The sequence below is a fragment of the Triticum aestivum genome, chromosome 3D (genome assembly GCF_018294505.1).
Source record: "Triticum aestivum cultivar Chinese Spring chromosome 3D, IWGSC CS RefSeq v2.1, whole genome shotgun sequence".
Classification (NCBI taxonomy): Eukaryota; Viridiplantae; Streptophyta; class Magnoliopsida; order Poales; family Poaceae; genus Triticum; species Triticum aestivum.
The window spans coordinates 95,363,840-95,379,958 of NC_057802.1; the positions used below are offsets into that span (position 1 = coordinate 95,363,840).

General features: G+C 48.6%; 2 protein-coding genes across 2 annotated transcripts; both read right to left on the reverse strand.

The window, feature by feature from the left end:
- Positions 1 to 1,152: 1,152 nt before the first annotated feature.
- Positions 1,153 to 5,389, reverse strand: LOC123077673 (putative CBL-interacting protein kinase 13). Its single transcript, XM_044499966.1, has one exon. The coding sequence runs from the start codon at positions 3,078 to 3,080 to the stop codon at positions 1,518 to 1,520; it is 1,563 nt and encodes a 520-aa protein (XP_044355901.1). The 5' UTR covers positions 3,081 to 5,389; the 3' UTR covers positions 1,153 to 1,517.
- A 273-nt stretch (positions 5,390 to 5,662) lies between these two features.
- On the reverse strand, positions 5,663 to 9,538 carry LOC123077674 (mitochondrial dicarboxylate/tricarboxylate transporter DTC). Its single transcript, XM_044499967.1, has 6 exons — positions 9,181 to 9,538; positions 8,237 to 8,320; positions 8,007 to 8,068; positions 6,967 to 7,328; positions 5,982 to 6,196; positions 5,663 to 5,889 (listed from the first exon to the last, which is right to left on the reverse strand). The coding sequence occupies exons 1-6, from the start codon at positions 9,322 to 9,324 to the stop codon at positions 5,833 to 5,835; spliced, it is 924 nt and encodes a 307-aa protein (XP_044355902.1). The 5' UTR covers positions 9,325 to 9,538; the 3' UTR covers positions 5,663 to 5,832.
- Positions 9,539 to 16,119: the final 6,581 nt, after the last annotated feature.

Here is a 16,119-nt window from a genome sequence, read left to right on the forward strand (position 1 = left end):
TCATTATGCTCCCCTGATAATGAACAACATCGAGAAATGCAATCACTAGACTACCTACGAAGAATCTTGCTGAATCGCCACAACAATGGACCGTTGTTATGTACGACGGAGATTTGCAATCGTGCTAAATGTATCGGCGTGGAGATCAACCTGATCCAGGCAAGCATCGACACTAGTGTTGCCGGACCAAGCCGACAATTTAGCTCGCAAAGGGTCGAAAAAGAGATTGTCGAAGGAGATGATGCTATCATCGACCATGCACATAGAACCCGACTGTCCATGAAGGTATTGCGGCCGAATAACTTTTTTTCTTTTGAGAGGGGGGCCGAAGAACTTTTATTTAAATGGCATTATCATCGTCGCCGGAACGACATCAAACCTACGTATTACACAAAGGATGAGAGACAAGAATCCAAGGTGAAGAGATAAGAGATACTCCCTCTGTAAACTAATATAAGAGCGTTTAGATCACTACTTTAGTATTCTAAACGTTCTTATATTAGTTTACGGAGGGAGTACTTAGGTAAGTCTAGGTGTGCCTATTTAACTAGCTGTCATAAAACTCAACCTAATTCTAGACAATTGGAATGGCTTTCTGGAGTTAAAACAGCTCAATGTTTTTGGAAAGTACTGCGCTAGACTGCTTTTTTTTAACATCAGTACAAACAGAAGCGCTCGTATACACGCGCATGCACTCGCCTCTATGAACGCACACACGCACACCCTATCCCTATGAGCACCTTCGAAAGACTGAGCCAGCATATCATCTTGAAATTTACAAAGTCACCGTAGACACCTCGTCGTCGACGGGAACGTCTCCTCCCGAATATGCATCGCACAAAAATCCTGAAATAAATCTAGGAATAATGCGAGCACCAGGACTTGAACCCTGATGGGTTGAGGATACCACTATCCCTCTAACCATCCAATCACAGGTTGGTTCGTTTATGCTAGATTGCTTCGGAACTTCAGATTACGTGGCCATTGAGCCATTGATCCGCCAGCTCTAGTATAGGTATAACAACAATTGGTGTACTTGCGCATCATGTATTCATGTATGTATATGACACATAAGTTTGACACTGATCGGTACATGAAGATTATGTGGCTGTGAGGGTTTGTACAAAAAGAAATCAATTGGTTTCATTAATTTCCTTCTCAAAATATACAGTGAATTCATACATCAACAACATCAAGCATCTCACACTTAACTGTTAACACACATGACCCCCTAATAATTAATTAACAACCCTCCCATTTCCCCATTTTACCCTTTACACAGTGTCATGGATGGAATGGACCTTTCAAAATAGGCACCATCCATAGCCACTGCACCGCCCCAAAAAATGGTGTATGTATGTACATACTTTTTTGGTACATACATACGTATGTATTTGTGTGCCAGATATGTACGTATGTACGCACAGCCCTACGGCCAACAGGCCAAGTATACGGACGCCGTGTAGACGACTAGTCAGACAGACGTGGGTGCGTGCCTGCATGCATGGACGGCACGATCACACGCTCCGAGTGAGCTCCTTGGAGCCGACACGTGGCGCCGGCTCCTCGGTCATGAGCTCCCGCAGGCTGGGCTTCAGGCGCGACCGGTAGAACTCCTCGTACTCGGCCGCGCCGCCGGACTTGCGCCGCACCTCCACGACCACCAGCTCCGGCGTCAGCTCGTAGATCTCCGCGGCCACCGCCAGCGCGCCGTTAGCGCCCTCGCGCGTCCCCTCCATGATCACCGACCCGTCCTCCCTCGCCCGCACCGCCATGCCCGCTGCCGCGGCCGTCCGCTCCAGCGCCGCCAGGATCTGCTCCACCGGCGCCGCCGACACGAACCGCGCGGCGTTCTGCTGCTGCTCGCCCTCCCCGCTGCTCCCCTCGCCGCCGCCGTCCTCGAACAGCCCCGAGAGGTCGAACCCCGGGGAGAAGGAGATGAGGTCGAACGCGTTCAGGCTCGACCGCCGCCGCGAGCTCCCGCCCAGCTGCCCGAACCTCCCTTCCAGCAGCGACGGCGCCGATCCGCACGACGTCATCCCTCCCGAGATTTTTTGTTGCTGATCGGTGGCGTCGCCGTAGTCGCTGCCGTCCGCCGTCCGCGGGGTGTCGGGTGGCGAGGTGGGCGCATAGGCGTCGCCGTCGTCGAGGTCGAAGCAGGTGAAGGAGCGGTCGTCCTCGATGCGGAAGGAGAAGCGCCGGAATCCGACCTTGAACCATTCGTTGTCCATGATCTCGTCGATGGTGGCGCGGCGCAGCGGCTTGGTGTCGAGGACGCGGTGCATGAGGCGGAGGAGCTCGGGGGAGAACCACTTGGGGCAGCGGAAGTCGCCCCTGTGGATCTTGCGGTACATGCCGACGAGGTTCCGGTCCTGGAACGGGAGGTAGCCGGCGCCGAGGACGAAGAGCACGACGCCGCAGGACCAGAGGTCGGCCTTGGCGGCGTCGTAGCCGCGGCGGGAGAGCACCTCGGGGGCGACGTACGCCGGGGTGCCGCAGAAGGTGTGGAAGAGCCCGTCGTGGCGCATCTGCTCGGCGACGGCGGAGAGGCCGAAGTCGGAGACCTTGAGGTCGCCGGCGTCGTCAACGAGGAGGTTCTCAGGCTTGATGTCCCGGTGGTACACCCCGCGCGCGTGGCAGAAGGCGACGGCGGAGACCAGCTGCTGGAAGTAGCGCCGGGCCTCGCCCTCCGGCAGGGGGCCCTTGGCGACCTTGGCGAATAGCTCGCCGCCGCGCACGTACTCCATGACGAAGTAGATGCGGAGCTTGGTGGCCATGACCTCGTAGAGCTGCACGATGTGCGGGTGGCGCACGCGGCGGAGCGCGGCGATCTCGCGCTTGATGTGCGCCGTGAGGCCGGACTTGAAGACCTTCTCCTTCTCGATCACCTTGATGGCCACCTCCTCGCCGGTGGCCACGTTGCGCGCCTGGTACACCTTGGCGAAGTTGCCCTGCCCCAGCATCCTCCCCACCTCGAACCGCCCCAGCAGCAGAGCCTTCTTCCCCTCGCGCCCGCTGGCCCCGCCGGCCCCGCCGGCCATGGCCCTGCCGCTGCTCCCCTTGCTTGCCATCCGCGCCATTGATCGATCGACGAGCAAGAATCAAATGAAAGAACTTCACTACCTAGCTAACTGCAAAGAATGGACCGAGAGGAGAGAATTTCCTTTAAAAAAATGAAAATTCCCTTCGACAAAAGAATGGGGAGAAGTGAATGGGAGGAGAGGAGAGAGTAGAATGGAGACATGGGGTGCTGTTTAAATAGATGCCCCAACCCCCAAAGACTCTGGTGCTTCACAAGAGTTTCAAACAGACAAAACTCTAAAGAAAAGATTGACTTTTTGGTGATGTTTTTTCATTAGTCTCCGTGAACAATTCTTATTGGTGAGATTTTGTATTTATCTACTCCATTGTGGTGAATTAACGCGCAAATAAGTTTTCGTGTTGTGTTCAAAAAAAGAAGTTTTCGTGTTCTCAAGTCAATTGATTTCCCTTTTGCATTGTAGAATTTGCCTTTTTGCACAGTTAAGAGTATCTGAATATTGTGACAGGCTAGAGCTAATTTGGGTATTGATGATGAGACGGCCGATCCGACCGTTCATTTGTGGATTATGAATTTATGATGCTATCTTGCCCGTTGATTCCGAGTAAGGATCTTGATCTGCAGATGATCAGTTCAAAGCTCTCTTTTCTGCTGTGATGGTTCTGCCCATTTAGTCGGAAAATAATTAGATGTCAAATCCTCATTTGACAATTGGATGGAAACTAATGAGTCCAATTTTGATTGGACCAGATGGTCGGTGCAGTATGACATTTCAACATTTGACAGGCACATTGTTGCTATCCTCCACGTAGGAGGAAGGTTGGTGGGTCACCACTTAAACAGTTTCTTTGTGTTAGTCAAGAAACTTTGGCACAGCGTCCTTACATGCCACCTGTTTGTCCTGGCAACTACTTAACTCTTCTGAGATCTAGAAAGAGAATGGAAACCAAAAATGCGTTAGTATTATTTTGATGAATACGAGCAGTCTTAACTCGAAGTTCATATATTTCTCACACGTTGCACTTGGAGGAAAAGGGGCAATGTACATGGGAAAGGATTCTTCGGAGCCTCAGAGGTTGTTTGAAAAATTCCCTTAAAAAGGTTAATATCAGATGACACTACACTCTCTACAAGATCTTTTCAGATGGAGAATAGTGGCCTTTTTGTTGCTCCAAGGTCAGTTGGTCTCAAGAACACAAGCAGAAGGAATGTCAGCCTCCCAAGGTACCAGGGGACAGTTTACGGTTGAGTATATTCCTTCCCTCTCTCCTTCTCTCCAAACAAAACAAGAAACTACTTTTCCACAGTGCCCATGTCCATGTTCATTATTTGACTTTGCGTTTCTTTTCACAAATCACAAGGGCGCATTGCATGGTCGACACGATGAAACTTTCACGGGCTTAAACAAACGGAAGGAAAATCATTATGGCTACCTCTTGGAGCATAGAAAATGCCGAGAGAAAACTTCAAGAACGGATAAACATTTGGCAAAAAATGCTTAACAAACGCAATAATATGGATATATAACTATGGATGGGGCGCACGGGCCTGGCATTACACGTCAGATCCAACACACGGGCAAGAAAATGATGTGACCACCACTAATATCTGCCAGCCCAACAACACGGAAGGAGGCTACAGAAATTTTCCTGTATGGCTTTTCTGCCATATATCAAAACTGGGTGCTTCAGTTTCAGTTTCCTATTGAAGTTCTGGTCAAATGCAATTTGCAAGCTATTTAGGTTAGGTTAGGTCACCCCCATCAGAATTTGCAGGCATGTCGGTGCGTTTCTGGCTACAAGTGTGCGTGAGGAGCTAGATTACTGAAATTTAGCCACAGGGTCAGGGCGCACGGACAGTCCATTTGTCCATGCCCCGTAGCCTTTCTGCTATCCGCTCATTCTTTTCTCCAAGGTGCTAGTGGCCTGGTAGTACTATTATTATTTTGTGCATAGCTGGGCACTACCTACCTGGTATGCTCTGATGGAAGTTGAGAGTACTTGGATTTGAATGCTGATAAAGTATAGCTGCAATTGTAAGTAGCATTAAGAAGAAGGGGTACCGTACCAGTAACTGAAATGTCCTGTTGAACTGATAGTGCAGCAAGGCCAGTGGACCTGCACCATCAAAAGAAGCACATGATGAACAATGTAAGACTTAACAGTGGCATTTAGGGTTTTCATCGGTGCATGAAGATAAAGAAAATATGCGGCAATGTTTTGAACATTTACCGTAGGCAATTTACGTTTCGGATCTGTAAATGTGGCAGTCCGACATCATGCATTTCATACAGAATGACAGCAGCAAACCAGAAATCATACAGTACCTAGCATGATCAGCAGCTGGCACAAACATCCACTCTCACATTTCACCGAATGCAGTAGTCGCACACAACAGAACCAACAAAAATGTTTGTATGTGACATGCCAAGAAAAATACAACAACAACGAGAATTGACTACACATTTTACCCCGCCAAAAAATACATGTCGACACTTGACAAACATAAGGCCTAAACAAATATATACTGAAAAAGGTTGTTTGATGTCCGGCTCCATTGATGAGATGGGTTCAATCCGGTGGTGGCATATCCGCTCCTAACAACTCTACTTTCAGCCAAGAGTTACCCAGAAATGATATGATTATTTGGTCTGAAAGACACAAAGAACAATGGTAGCATATAGGCCAAGGAGATAAGTACAGATTTTGTTTATCAGAAGCAACTGCTGGTTTATAGGTACAAAGCAGCTACACTATTATAATTTGTCGGCAAGGATAGCATAGCACAGCACTTTAAAGGCCGACACGCTTCTCGACCTTCTGAATCTGATTCAAGAATATCCAAGTCATCTGCATACAAGATGTCACTAGGTAAGTTTGATAGACATGAAGTTGAAGAGTTGACTATTAAGTAGAGAAACACTGTGTATTAGTTGCATTACCATGACATGTGGAGCAATCCTGACACAGTAGACCGGAAAGCCAGTGTAGAACTTAAATGGACCACCACTCTTCAAGGTCTTCATTGCACAGTCAAGAGACCCAGTGTATGGATACTTTCCAGTAGCATCAGGTTGCATCTTCTGAACCTGTGTCTTAACATAGTCGAAGGGCAAACTGCAAGCAGACGCGAAGAATCCTGAAACAGCACTGGCCCCTACAAGAGAAATTCAATATATCATATAAGGAATGAGTAGAGCAAACATGAGGATAATGAGAGTATCAGGACCACGTAGTTTTAACAGAACGAAAAGACAAACATAACACGGTGAAAAACTACAACAAAAAAGCCTGACATCAAAGTGTGTAATGAAAGGCATGTGGATGAAAAGTTATTTCGGTAGCAGTGCACTGCTTACTTGACAGATGTGATACAAATCTGTTTATATTTCTATGGAAAAATGGCAAGTAAGGTCCATGCAAATCTGTTAACCGGAGCACAAACTAAGCAAATGGAAGGCTAGTTTCAGCATGCCTATCATCATGCAGCTAGCTTCAACAGGTCAGCAGAGCATTGAAACCTATAGGTTTTCTTTTGAAATAAAATTGACTGGAGTGCTGCCTCATCTATTAAGGAAGAGTGAGTTACGCATACAGATGGGAAGATGCACCTTGCGACATGAGGTCGGCTAACGAACAAAGCAAAGAACCCTGAGAAATCCAGAGATCTTAACTTAAGTTTAGAACATGGCGTGATAGTTGAGGTGGCCACGGTAGTTCTACACTGAATCATTTCTTGGTTCTAACATTTTATTCTTTTATCTCCTCCAGACAATGCACTGAAGATGCCATAGAGTCCAAGGCCTATAGATAGCATGACCAGCATGCCACTCTGATTCACGTCTCAAAATGCACAGCCAATTCTCAGAAGAGAAATGATAAAACATAAATATTGCATCAAATTCAATGAAACTAAAATAATCTTACCAAGCATTGTAGAAAGTTCACCAGCACCAAGTTTGTCTCTAAGTACCTCAACACTCTGATCATAGGAGGCAAGCATGCCCATGTTTAGTGACATCGCTCTAGCTACAGTTGGACCTGCGCCCTTCCAAAGTGCCAGAACACCTTCATCAGCAATAATACGGTAAAGTGCATGAAAAGCATTCTTATAGTGGCGGCGCTGGGCTGCTGGCAAGGTTGAATCAGCCTGCATCCTAATGAGTGCCAAATCTGCAGGACTACCAAAACACGCTCCAATCGCTCCAGCAGTGAGACCAATAGCAGCCTTCTGGACTAAGGGCAGTGGTTTTCCTTCGTTTGCTTCAACTGCTTTATTTGTTAGAACCCTGAGAAAATACAGCGTGAAGACATACAATTGAGTCGAACATTGAACTGCAGCTAGTGTAGTTAGGATCTAACTTCTAAGATAAAACAGGATCAAAATAGCTGACAGATTATGTGCAAGTGATTTCCTGAATACTCTTTATAGTAATAACACGACAGATAACATATCATTTGCCTTGCAGTTAGTACAGAGTGATGTAAAAACACAATGGTTGATGTTGTATGATGGCTTCAACTTTAATATTTTATTCCATCTCCAGGAGTGATGAGTCTTGCAGCTTCAACCTTACCTTAATATCAGTATTTCCTCTTGGAAATCTTTTCAATAGAACTCGATAAATCATGAATAAACCATTGTTGATTCAGAAGTTATCCTACAATTGATCAGTCATGCCAAAGTGCGCACTTAGATGGTAAAAAATGCTTATCTGTACAACGACCAACGATAGGTAGCAAGCATTACCATAAAATGTTATTAAAAATATCTAAACTACTGTTTATGCATGAGACATAATCATTTGATACAAAATGGTATTACACGCCGTTTATGCATTTTCCATTCACCGGCTTAAAGATCAGAATACTATCAACGTCAAATTCACAAACCTTCATGTGCAAATTATTAGATCTTTAAAAAATGAAAGTTACTGATGAATTCAGTTAATGGTTTACATACAAACCTGAAGGATCCAAGTCGAGCGGTTGTGTATGTCGCTTGCCTTAGCAAGCCAGCAGATAATCCCTGCACAAATGAAATGCCAGTCATAACCGTAATAAACTAATTCTCTAGCAAATGGAGTAACACAGGCTTGTCACCAAATTGCAGTACGTGCCACATTCACAAGATCAATAATTCAATCCTCAGCACGATGACCAGAATCTGCATGGCAGAAGACCTAAGAGGCCACACCTTGTAAAAGGAACCAACTCCCTCATTAGCAAGCATCTTCTTGGTGACAGAAGTTGCAGAGCCCTCGCCCAACTGGATCTTCACCTGAAACAAAATAGCAACCACCAACTAAGTGCCTGGATCCTAGAGAGTTAGATACCTAGACCAAAAAACACTCCATGAAAGAAAAAGACCTAAGAGCAGGCAGGTCTCATGGAAACCAAGGCTTTAACAACAATATTAGAAGAAAAATCCCCATAAGGTATAGTACAGATGGGCTACATCCTATGATCCTAAGCCATGAATAGAAAGCAGCATCTTCTCGGAACTTGGAAGTAAACTAAATACAAGAATGTGCAATATGAACTAGACCTGATTAACCGGTTCCCCCAAGCTCTACTGTCTTTTTTCTGTTTTGGGGTTTTATCTCGGTTCCCCTAATTAGCTGGGATATGTTAGGCTTTTGATTCAGGTTTTCCTTATAAACTGGACCATCTCTATCCTTCTTAATGAACTGCAGGAACACCTGCCCTCGCAACGAGGTTCTTCCAAAAAAAATAGACCTGATTAATGTACTTCATAAATACAAAAACCAATTAGAATCTTGTGAAGCTCATATTCTGATGAAATACATCAGGAATAAACCAAGAAAGCTTCAAATCCAGTAGGCAACACTTTCTAAGGATAGCGGCCCGGCCTGACTCCATAGTTTCGAAACAAACTTAATTAGACCTCACTCCAGTTTCTCAAAACTCCCATATACATGAGCTGCGACGCGACATTTCCAACCAAATGGAGCAACACTCTCCTTGGACGCAAAATATCAAACAGCTCGCCTACACAGGCACAACCCGGGCTGGAATCCTATGTTCCGTCGCCATTCCGAAATGAAGGCATAGAGGTAGAACTGCCCAACTCTCAAGTAGAGCGTGCAGCCCCACTAACCGCCCACCGTGCATGCATACCTTGACCATGTCGATGGGCTGGATGACGCAGGTGGCGAGCATGCCGGAGGCGCCGCCGTTCACGAAGGGCTTCACCGTCTTCCAGACGCCGCTGGCCGCCAACGCCGTCTGCGGCGGCTGCTGCTGCTGCTTCGCATCCGCCATCTCCTCCGCCTCGTATCAACTCCCACCGATCCTGAGCCAGGAGGAGCTCCCGCGCTGCTGCCTGGGCTTCCGGAGAAGCAGAGGTGGTGGGAAGCAGAGGACTGTGAGGCGACGGGGACGTGTGGTATCGCGGCTGGATACCTCGGCGTGAGCCACGAGCCCACGGGCAATTTTCCTCCTCTCGCCACTCCCTTGGTGTGCGCGAATCATTTCCGGTGAAATGCGATAAGCCGCATCGCCTCCGCCGTCCGCACTCGCTCCGCATCGGCAGCATGTGGCATGTGGCAATGGTGGGTGGGGCCATGGACGGGGAGGGCAGTGATATGTACTATCGCGTTTAAGGCATCTCCAACACAGAAATGTCCAGATGCATTTCAAACTGAATTTAAACAAACCACACAATATTAATTTAAACCGGACCAAAATCATTATATTTCTAACATATTTCAGCTAAACAAAAACCGAACGACACTCTTTTAACCTAGGCTAAATCTTTGCCAACCGTGGTGGTATCCGTGTTCCACGTCTTAGTTCCTTTTGGATTGCCTTTTTGATCAATTATAACCGCAGCATTGTCATCATAGTCTTTCCCATGTCCGACAAGCTCAACGGTCGAACCTCCAAGAAGTAAAGCCGCGGGAGAGGAAGAATAGGACATAGGACAGAAGGTGTGCCCACGTCCCATGCCCTACTCTTCCTTGCCGGAGTTTGTTGTGTGGACGGCACCAGACCGTCCTCATGGTTGTTGTGGCAGGCACGAACCGCAGGGGTGGCGCCATCGGCGCGCTGCTGGCGGCGGCTGCGGTCGCTTGTGCTTTCTTTTCATTCGCCTCTGCATCGATCTCCGCAAACAGGGTGTCCCTTTTAGCCTAAGGACGCTTAGCCACCATCGTTCGCAGCGGATGTCACGACGTTGTGCATGGACTGGTATAGCACGGATCCTCCGCAACCATGGTCGTGACGGCAGCCGTTCGCCTGCCCGCTGGCGATTTGTCCCTTCGCAAGTCGGTGCTCATTGAGGAGCTGAAAGTTGTAGCGTTGGTCCTCCTGCGTCTGCTGGAACGCCGACACATGCGAGCTGTAGCGCCGGCTGCTCCTTCACCATGGGCCAGCGGGGGCTGGGGGTGTCCTGGATTCAGGGGTCCTCAGGTATCCGGCCTATCCGATATGGGCTAGGCTGATGGGTCGTGAAGACAAAGCAGAAGACCACCTCTCGTGTCCGGGTAGGACTCCATGTGCGTAGAACGGCAAGTTTGGTGTCCGGGTGTAATACTCCTTTTCTCAGTGAACCGACTTTGTATAACCCTAGGCCCCTCCGGTGTGTATATAAACCTTAGGGGTTAGTCCGTAGAGGGCATGAGAATAATCATAGGCTAGACAGCTATGGTTTAGCCATCACGATCTCGAGGTAGATCAACTCTTGTAACCCCTATATTCATCGTATACAATCAATCATGACGTAGGGTTTTACCTCCTTTAAGAGGGCCCGAACCTGGGTAAACATCGTGTCCCCATTGTCCCTTGTTACCATTGATCCTTAGACTCACAGCTTGGGCCCCCCTTCCCGAGATTTGCCGGTTTTGACACCGATAATGGTGCTTTCATTGAGAGCTCCGCTGTGTAGTCACGAAAAGCGATCTATGGCTCTCCTTGTCATCAACAACGATATCACTTCTGGAAGGAGCCTAACTTCAGGCAGGTCCTCCAGCTCGGCGGTTTCACCATGGGTGCCCGCATGGCCATCAAGCCGACAGCGTCCCCCGTGATCGCCAAACACCAACCCCTCATCGGTCTCGAATACTCCGAAAAGATGGATCCGGCGGACATCTCGTCCTTAAACGAGCTGCTAGATCGCATCGCCTCCCTGGGGCTTTCAACGGACTATGATCGGATCGGGCTTAAACCTTACCAGAGGGAAATCAATCTCCCGCCGATCACTCACCTGCTAGCGGTCGTCGAGGAGCGAGCCGAAAACACTTCTTCCCCTAAATTAAAAACCAGCTATGTTCGGATCTCTGAACCCCTTGAGTCGGATACCCTTCCTTTGGATGAGACTCCGCGTCCCCCGAACTCAGGGTCGTACATAGGGTCCGGGGAGCACTTGGATCTTCCCGGACCCGAACTGGTGACCTCGGAGATTTTACAAGCTCCGGATACAATCTTGGGTCGGGATTCGAGTTTTAGCCCACCCACCCACCACAATCAATACTCTCCAAGTAATTCAGGCCCTCCAGACATATGTGACCTAATGTATGTATGGCAGCAACCTCAGGAAATGGTCCATCACGTTTGGGCCAGGTTCCTACTTGTCAAAAACAAGATTAAAGATTGCTGCAACGACGATGCAGTTCCAGTCTTTCATCACAATTGTACGGACGAGGGAATTCTGAATGCACTCGACCGCCGTCGCATACAAAGTTTCACGGAATTATCGTACTTAATACGGAAGTACTGCACGATGGAAAGCACATGGAAGGCCCAGAAAACCCGGTTGGAACCTGCTGCCTTCAAGCAATGTACGGCCCGGGCAAAATGGATACACACTTACGAGGCATCCGACCATAAGCCCGTCGGCAAGAAAAACAAACCCTTTATGGGATACATGTCCGTTCTTGACGAACTCCTCGACAAACCTTGTCTGATACATGCGACGTCGAGCACTGACTCAACTCACAGCCTTCGAGCATGTTGGGTACTCCGGCAGGTAGCTAAAAGGGGGGAGGCCATCCTCACCACGGCCACTCCAGAGAAGCATTCTCCGAAGGATGACGATTCTAACGTCCTTACGGTCTTCAAGACTTTCTCTTCAAATAATCGGCGTAAGAGGGCACTTCGCGACCTCGCTGAAGTCCACCAAGTAACCGCAGTGAGCCCATGGAACGACGCGGCAATAACCTTCACCGCCGATGACGAACCAAGGGACCGATCAGTCCGAGCACCCGCCGCCTTAGTACTAAACCCCATTGTGGACGGCTTTTGACTTACCAAAGTGCTCATGGACGACGGCCGTGGGCTTAACCTCATCTACGAGGAGACGCTCGACAAAATGCAGATTGATAGAACACGCATCGAGCAAAGCAGTACCACCTTTCGAGGCATCATGCCCAGTCGAGAAGCACGATGTTCGGGAAGAATTAAACTTGACATAGTATTCGGCACGCCTGAAAATTACAAGTCGGAGGAGTTGCTCTTTCACATTGTTCCCTTCAATAGCGGATATCACGCCCTTCTAGGGTGGGACGCTTTTTCACACTTCCAAGTCGTACCCCATTATGGGTACATGAAGCTTAAAATGCCAGGGCCCAATGGAATGATCACAGTTACGAGTGATCCGGATAAAGCACTCCATGCCGAAAACAAAACCACATCCTTGGCCCTAGAGGCACTATCCGAAGCCTTCGCGGCCGAAGAACTAACCACCCTACGATCCACGGTGGACAAGGATGATGTGATTCTTGATAAGAGACCTAAATCCACCTCTTTCAAGCCAGCAGATCAAATAGTTAAATTTCAAGTGCACTCGACGGACCCTAATAAAACAACGTCCATCGGAGCACAGCTGGATCCGATGGTAGACGCTGCCTTACGCGTGTTCCTACGAGAAAATTGGGATATCTTTGCCTGGCACCCTTCGAACATGCCCGGGATCCCACGCAGACTGGCCGAACACAGCCTCAATATAATCAAAGGGTTCAAACCAGTCAAGCAAACGCTGCGGCGATTTTCCGAACCCAAACGACAAGCTATGGGGTAGGAGCTAGCCAAACTACTCGAGGCCGGGTTCATCAGAGAAATCAAACACCCGGATTGGCTAGCCAACTTGGTCATGGTGCCGGAAAAGGATAAATCTTGGTGCCTTTGTGTCGATTTCAAAGACCTCAATAAGGCTTGCCCTAAAGACCCTTTCCTGTTGCCCCACATTGACCAGATCATTGATGCGACCGCGAGACACGACTCATTGTGTTTCCTCGACGCTTACTCCAGATACCATCAGGTTAAAATGAAGGAGTCCGGTCAGGCCGCAACGGCATTCATCACCCCGTACGGGCCTTTCTGTTTCAACACTATGCCTTTTGGGCTTAGGAACGCTGGTGCCACTTACCAACGCATGATTCAAACATGCTTGGAAAAACAAATCGGCAAGACAGTTGAAGCATATGTGGACGACGTAGTCATCAAGACTAAACATGTCGAATCATTGGTGGATGATCTCCGTCTCACATTTGATAACCTCTGAACATACAACATACGGCTCAATCCGGAAAAATGTGTCTTCGGCGTTCCAGCCGGGAAGCTACTAGAGTTTATCGTCTCCCATAGAGGAATTGAAGCAAACCCAACAAAAATCCGAGCCTTGTCGCAATTGGCTACCCCAACAGACTTAAAGCAGGTCCAAAAGCTAGCAGGGTGCATGACGACTTTGAGCCGCTTCATCCCTAGATTAGGAGAAAAAGTATTACCACTTTATAGACTGCTCAGACGCACCGACAACTTTGAATGGACGGAAGTGGCCACAGCCGGATTGGAAGAAATAAAAACCTTATTAGCAGGCAATCCAATCCTAGCCGCCCCAAGTGTTGGCGAGCCTATGTTGCTTTATATCTCCGGAACTCACCAGGTAGTGAGCGCCGTACTCGTCATCGAGTAAGGGGAAGAGGGGCGTAAATTCCCCATCCAAAAGCCAGTCTATTCCGTATCGGAGATGCTTACACCATGCAAATTCCGATACCCTCACTACCAAAAGATAGCTTACGCGGTCTTCATGGCATCCCGAAAACTCTGACACTATTGTCAAGAGTGTTCGATCACGGTGGCATCCGAAGTACCACTCAGCGACATCATAAACAACAGGGACGCCACCAGCCGCATAGCTAAATGGGCCATTGAGCTCTTACCATTTGAAATAACATACAGGCCACGCCGAGCTATTAAATCTCAGGTGCTGGACGACTTCGTTGCAGAGTGGACGGAAGCCGAGCTCCCCAAAGAATACAGTTCCTGCTCCAATTGGATCGTGTACTTCGACGGCTCTAAAATGCTTGCCGGACTGGGGGCTGGCGTCATCTTGACATCCCCTACTGGGGACACAGTCCACTACATGTTGCAAATCATGTATACGGACTCCAATAACGCAGCCGAATACGAGGCACTTCTGCATGGTCTCCGCATGGCTGTCTCCATGGGCATACAATGCCTAGAGGTGCGCGGCGATTCAAACCTCGCAATATCCCAAGTAAATGGAGAGTTCGATGATCCAAAAATGGCGGCATATCGAAACGCCATATTAAAAATATCGGCTCGGTTCGAGGGGCTTGAATTTCATCACGTTGCTCGAGACAGTAACCAGGCAGCGGATATACTCGCTCGCATGGGCGCCAAGCACGACTACGTCCCGCCTAATACCTTTGTGGAAAGGCTCTTCAAGCCATCCGTGGTATGGCAGGATGAGAGCGGAGACACCAGTACGGACCTGATCACGCCCCCAGCAGCCGAACACAATACAAATATCATCGGGGGGTCGGCTATTGAAATAACACCCTATGCTTATGAGATCATGGTCGTTATTGCTCCTTGGACTGAACCTTTCCTGGCCTACCTTAATAGGCAGGAGCTTCCCGATGATCAAAATGAGGCCCGTCGCATAGTTGGGCGCTCTAAAGCCTACAAAGTTCATGAAGGTGAGCTGTACAAGAAAAGCACTACTGGAGTTCTCCAAAGGTGCATCTCCGAAGAGGGGGGACGACAAATCTTGGCCAAAATACATGCTGGTCTGGGCGGCCACCACGGCGCAGCTCGGGCCCTCGTAAGCAAAGCCTTCTGAACAGGCTTTTTCTGGCCAACGGCCCGGGAAGACGCACAAACCCTTGTCCAGCGTTGTGTGGGATGTCAGCTTTTCGCCAATCAAAGTCATATGCCTCCCACTTCCTTAAAAACAATCCCCATTACTTGGCCCTTCGCGGTGCGGGGGCTCAATATGGTCGGACCCCTTAAAGGGGGAAGACACAAAAAGAAATATTTACTGGTTATGGTGGATAAATTCACTAAGTGGATAGAGGCCAAACCAGTAAAAACGGCTGAAGCAGGACCAGTGATTGACTTTATATCTGGCATGGTGCACCGCTATGGTGTCCCACACAGCATCATCACTGACAATGGCTCCAATTTTACAGCTGATGAGGTGAAAAACTGGTGTGCTAAACTGGGCATTAAACTCGACTATGCATCCGTCTATCCCCCTCAAACAAACGGTCATGTTGAACGGGCCAATGGCCTGATAATGAGCGTCATTAAACCCCGACTGGTGCGCTCCCTACGGGAGTCAAATAAACACTGGGTTGAGGAACTCGATTCCGTGCTCTGGGGGCTACAGACTACACCTAACCGAACAACCGGATATACACCTTTCTTCATGGTGTACGACGTGGAAGCTATCCTGCCCTGCGACATTATTCATGACTCACCTCGAGTGCGCATGTACGAAGAGCGAGAAGCCGAGCTCGATCGGCAGGACGACCTAGATGGCCCTAAAGAGGAGTGTGATATTGCACAAGCCCGTTTCGCATTTTATCAACAACAGGCCAGGCGATACCAAAGCAGAGAAGTGCGGGCCAAGACTTATAACATTGGTGACCTCGTCTTACGTCTCTCGGAGAAGAAAAGGGATAAGCTCAAACCAAGATGGGAGGGCCCCTTCACCATAGATGAAGTTCTCACAGGAGGAGCCTATCGCCTTCGTAATGCTTCGGATAATCGCCTTGAGCCAAATCCATGGAACGCTGCTCGGCTCCGACGATT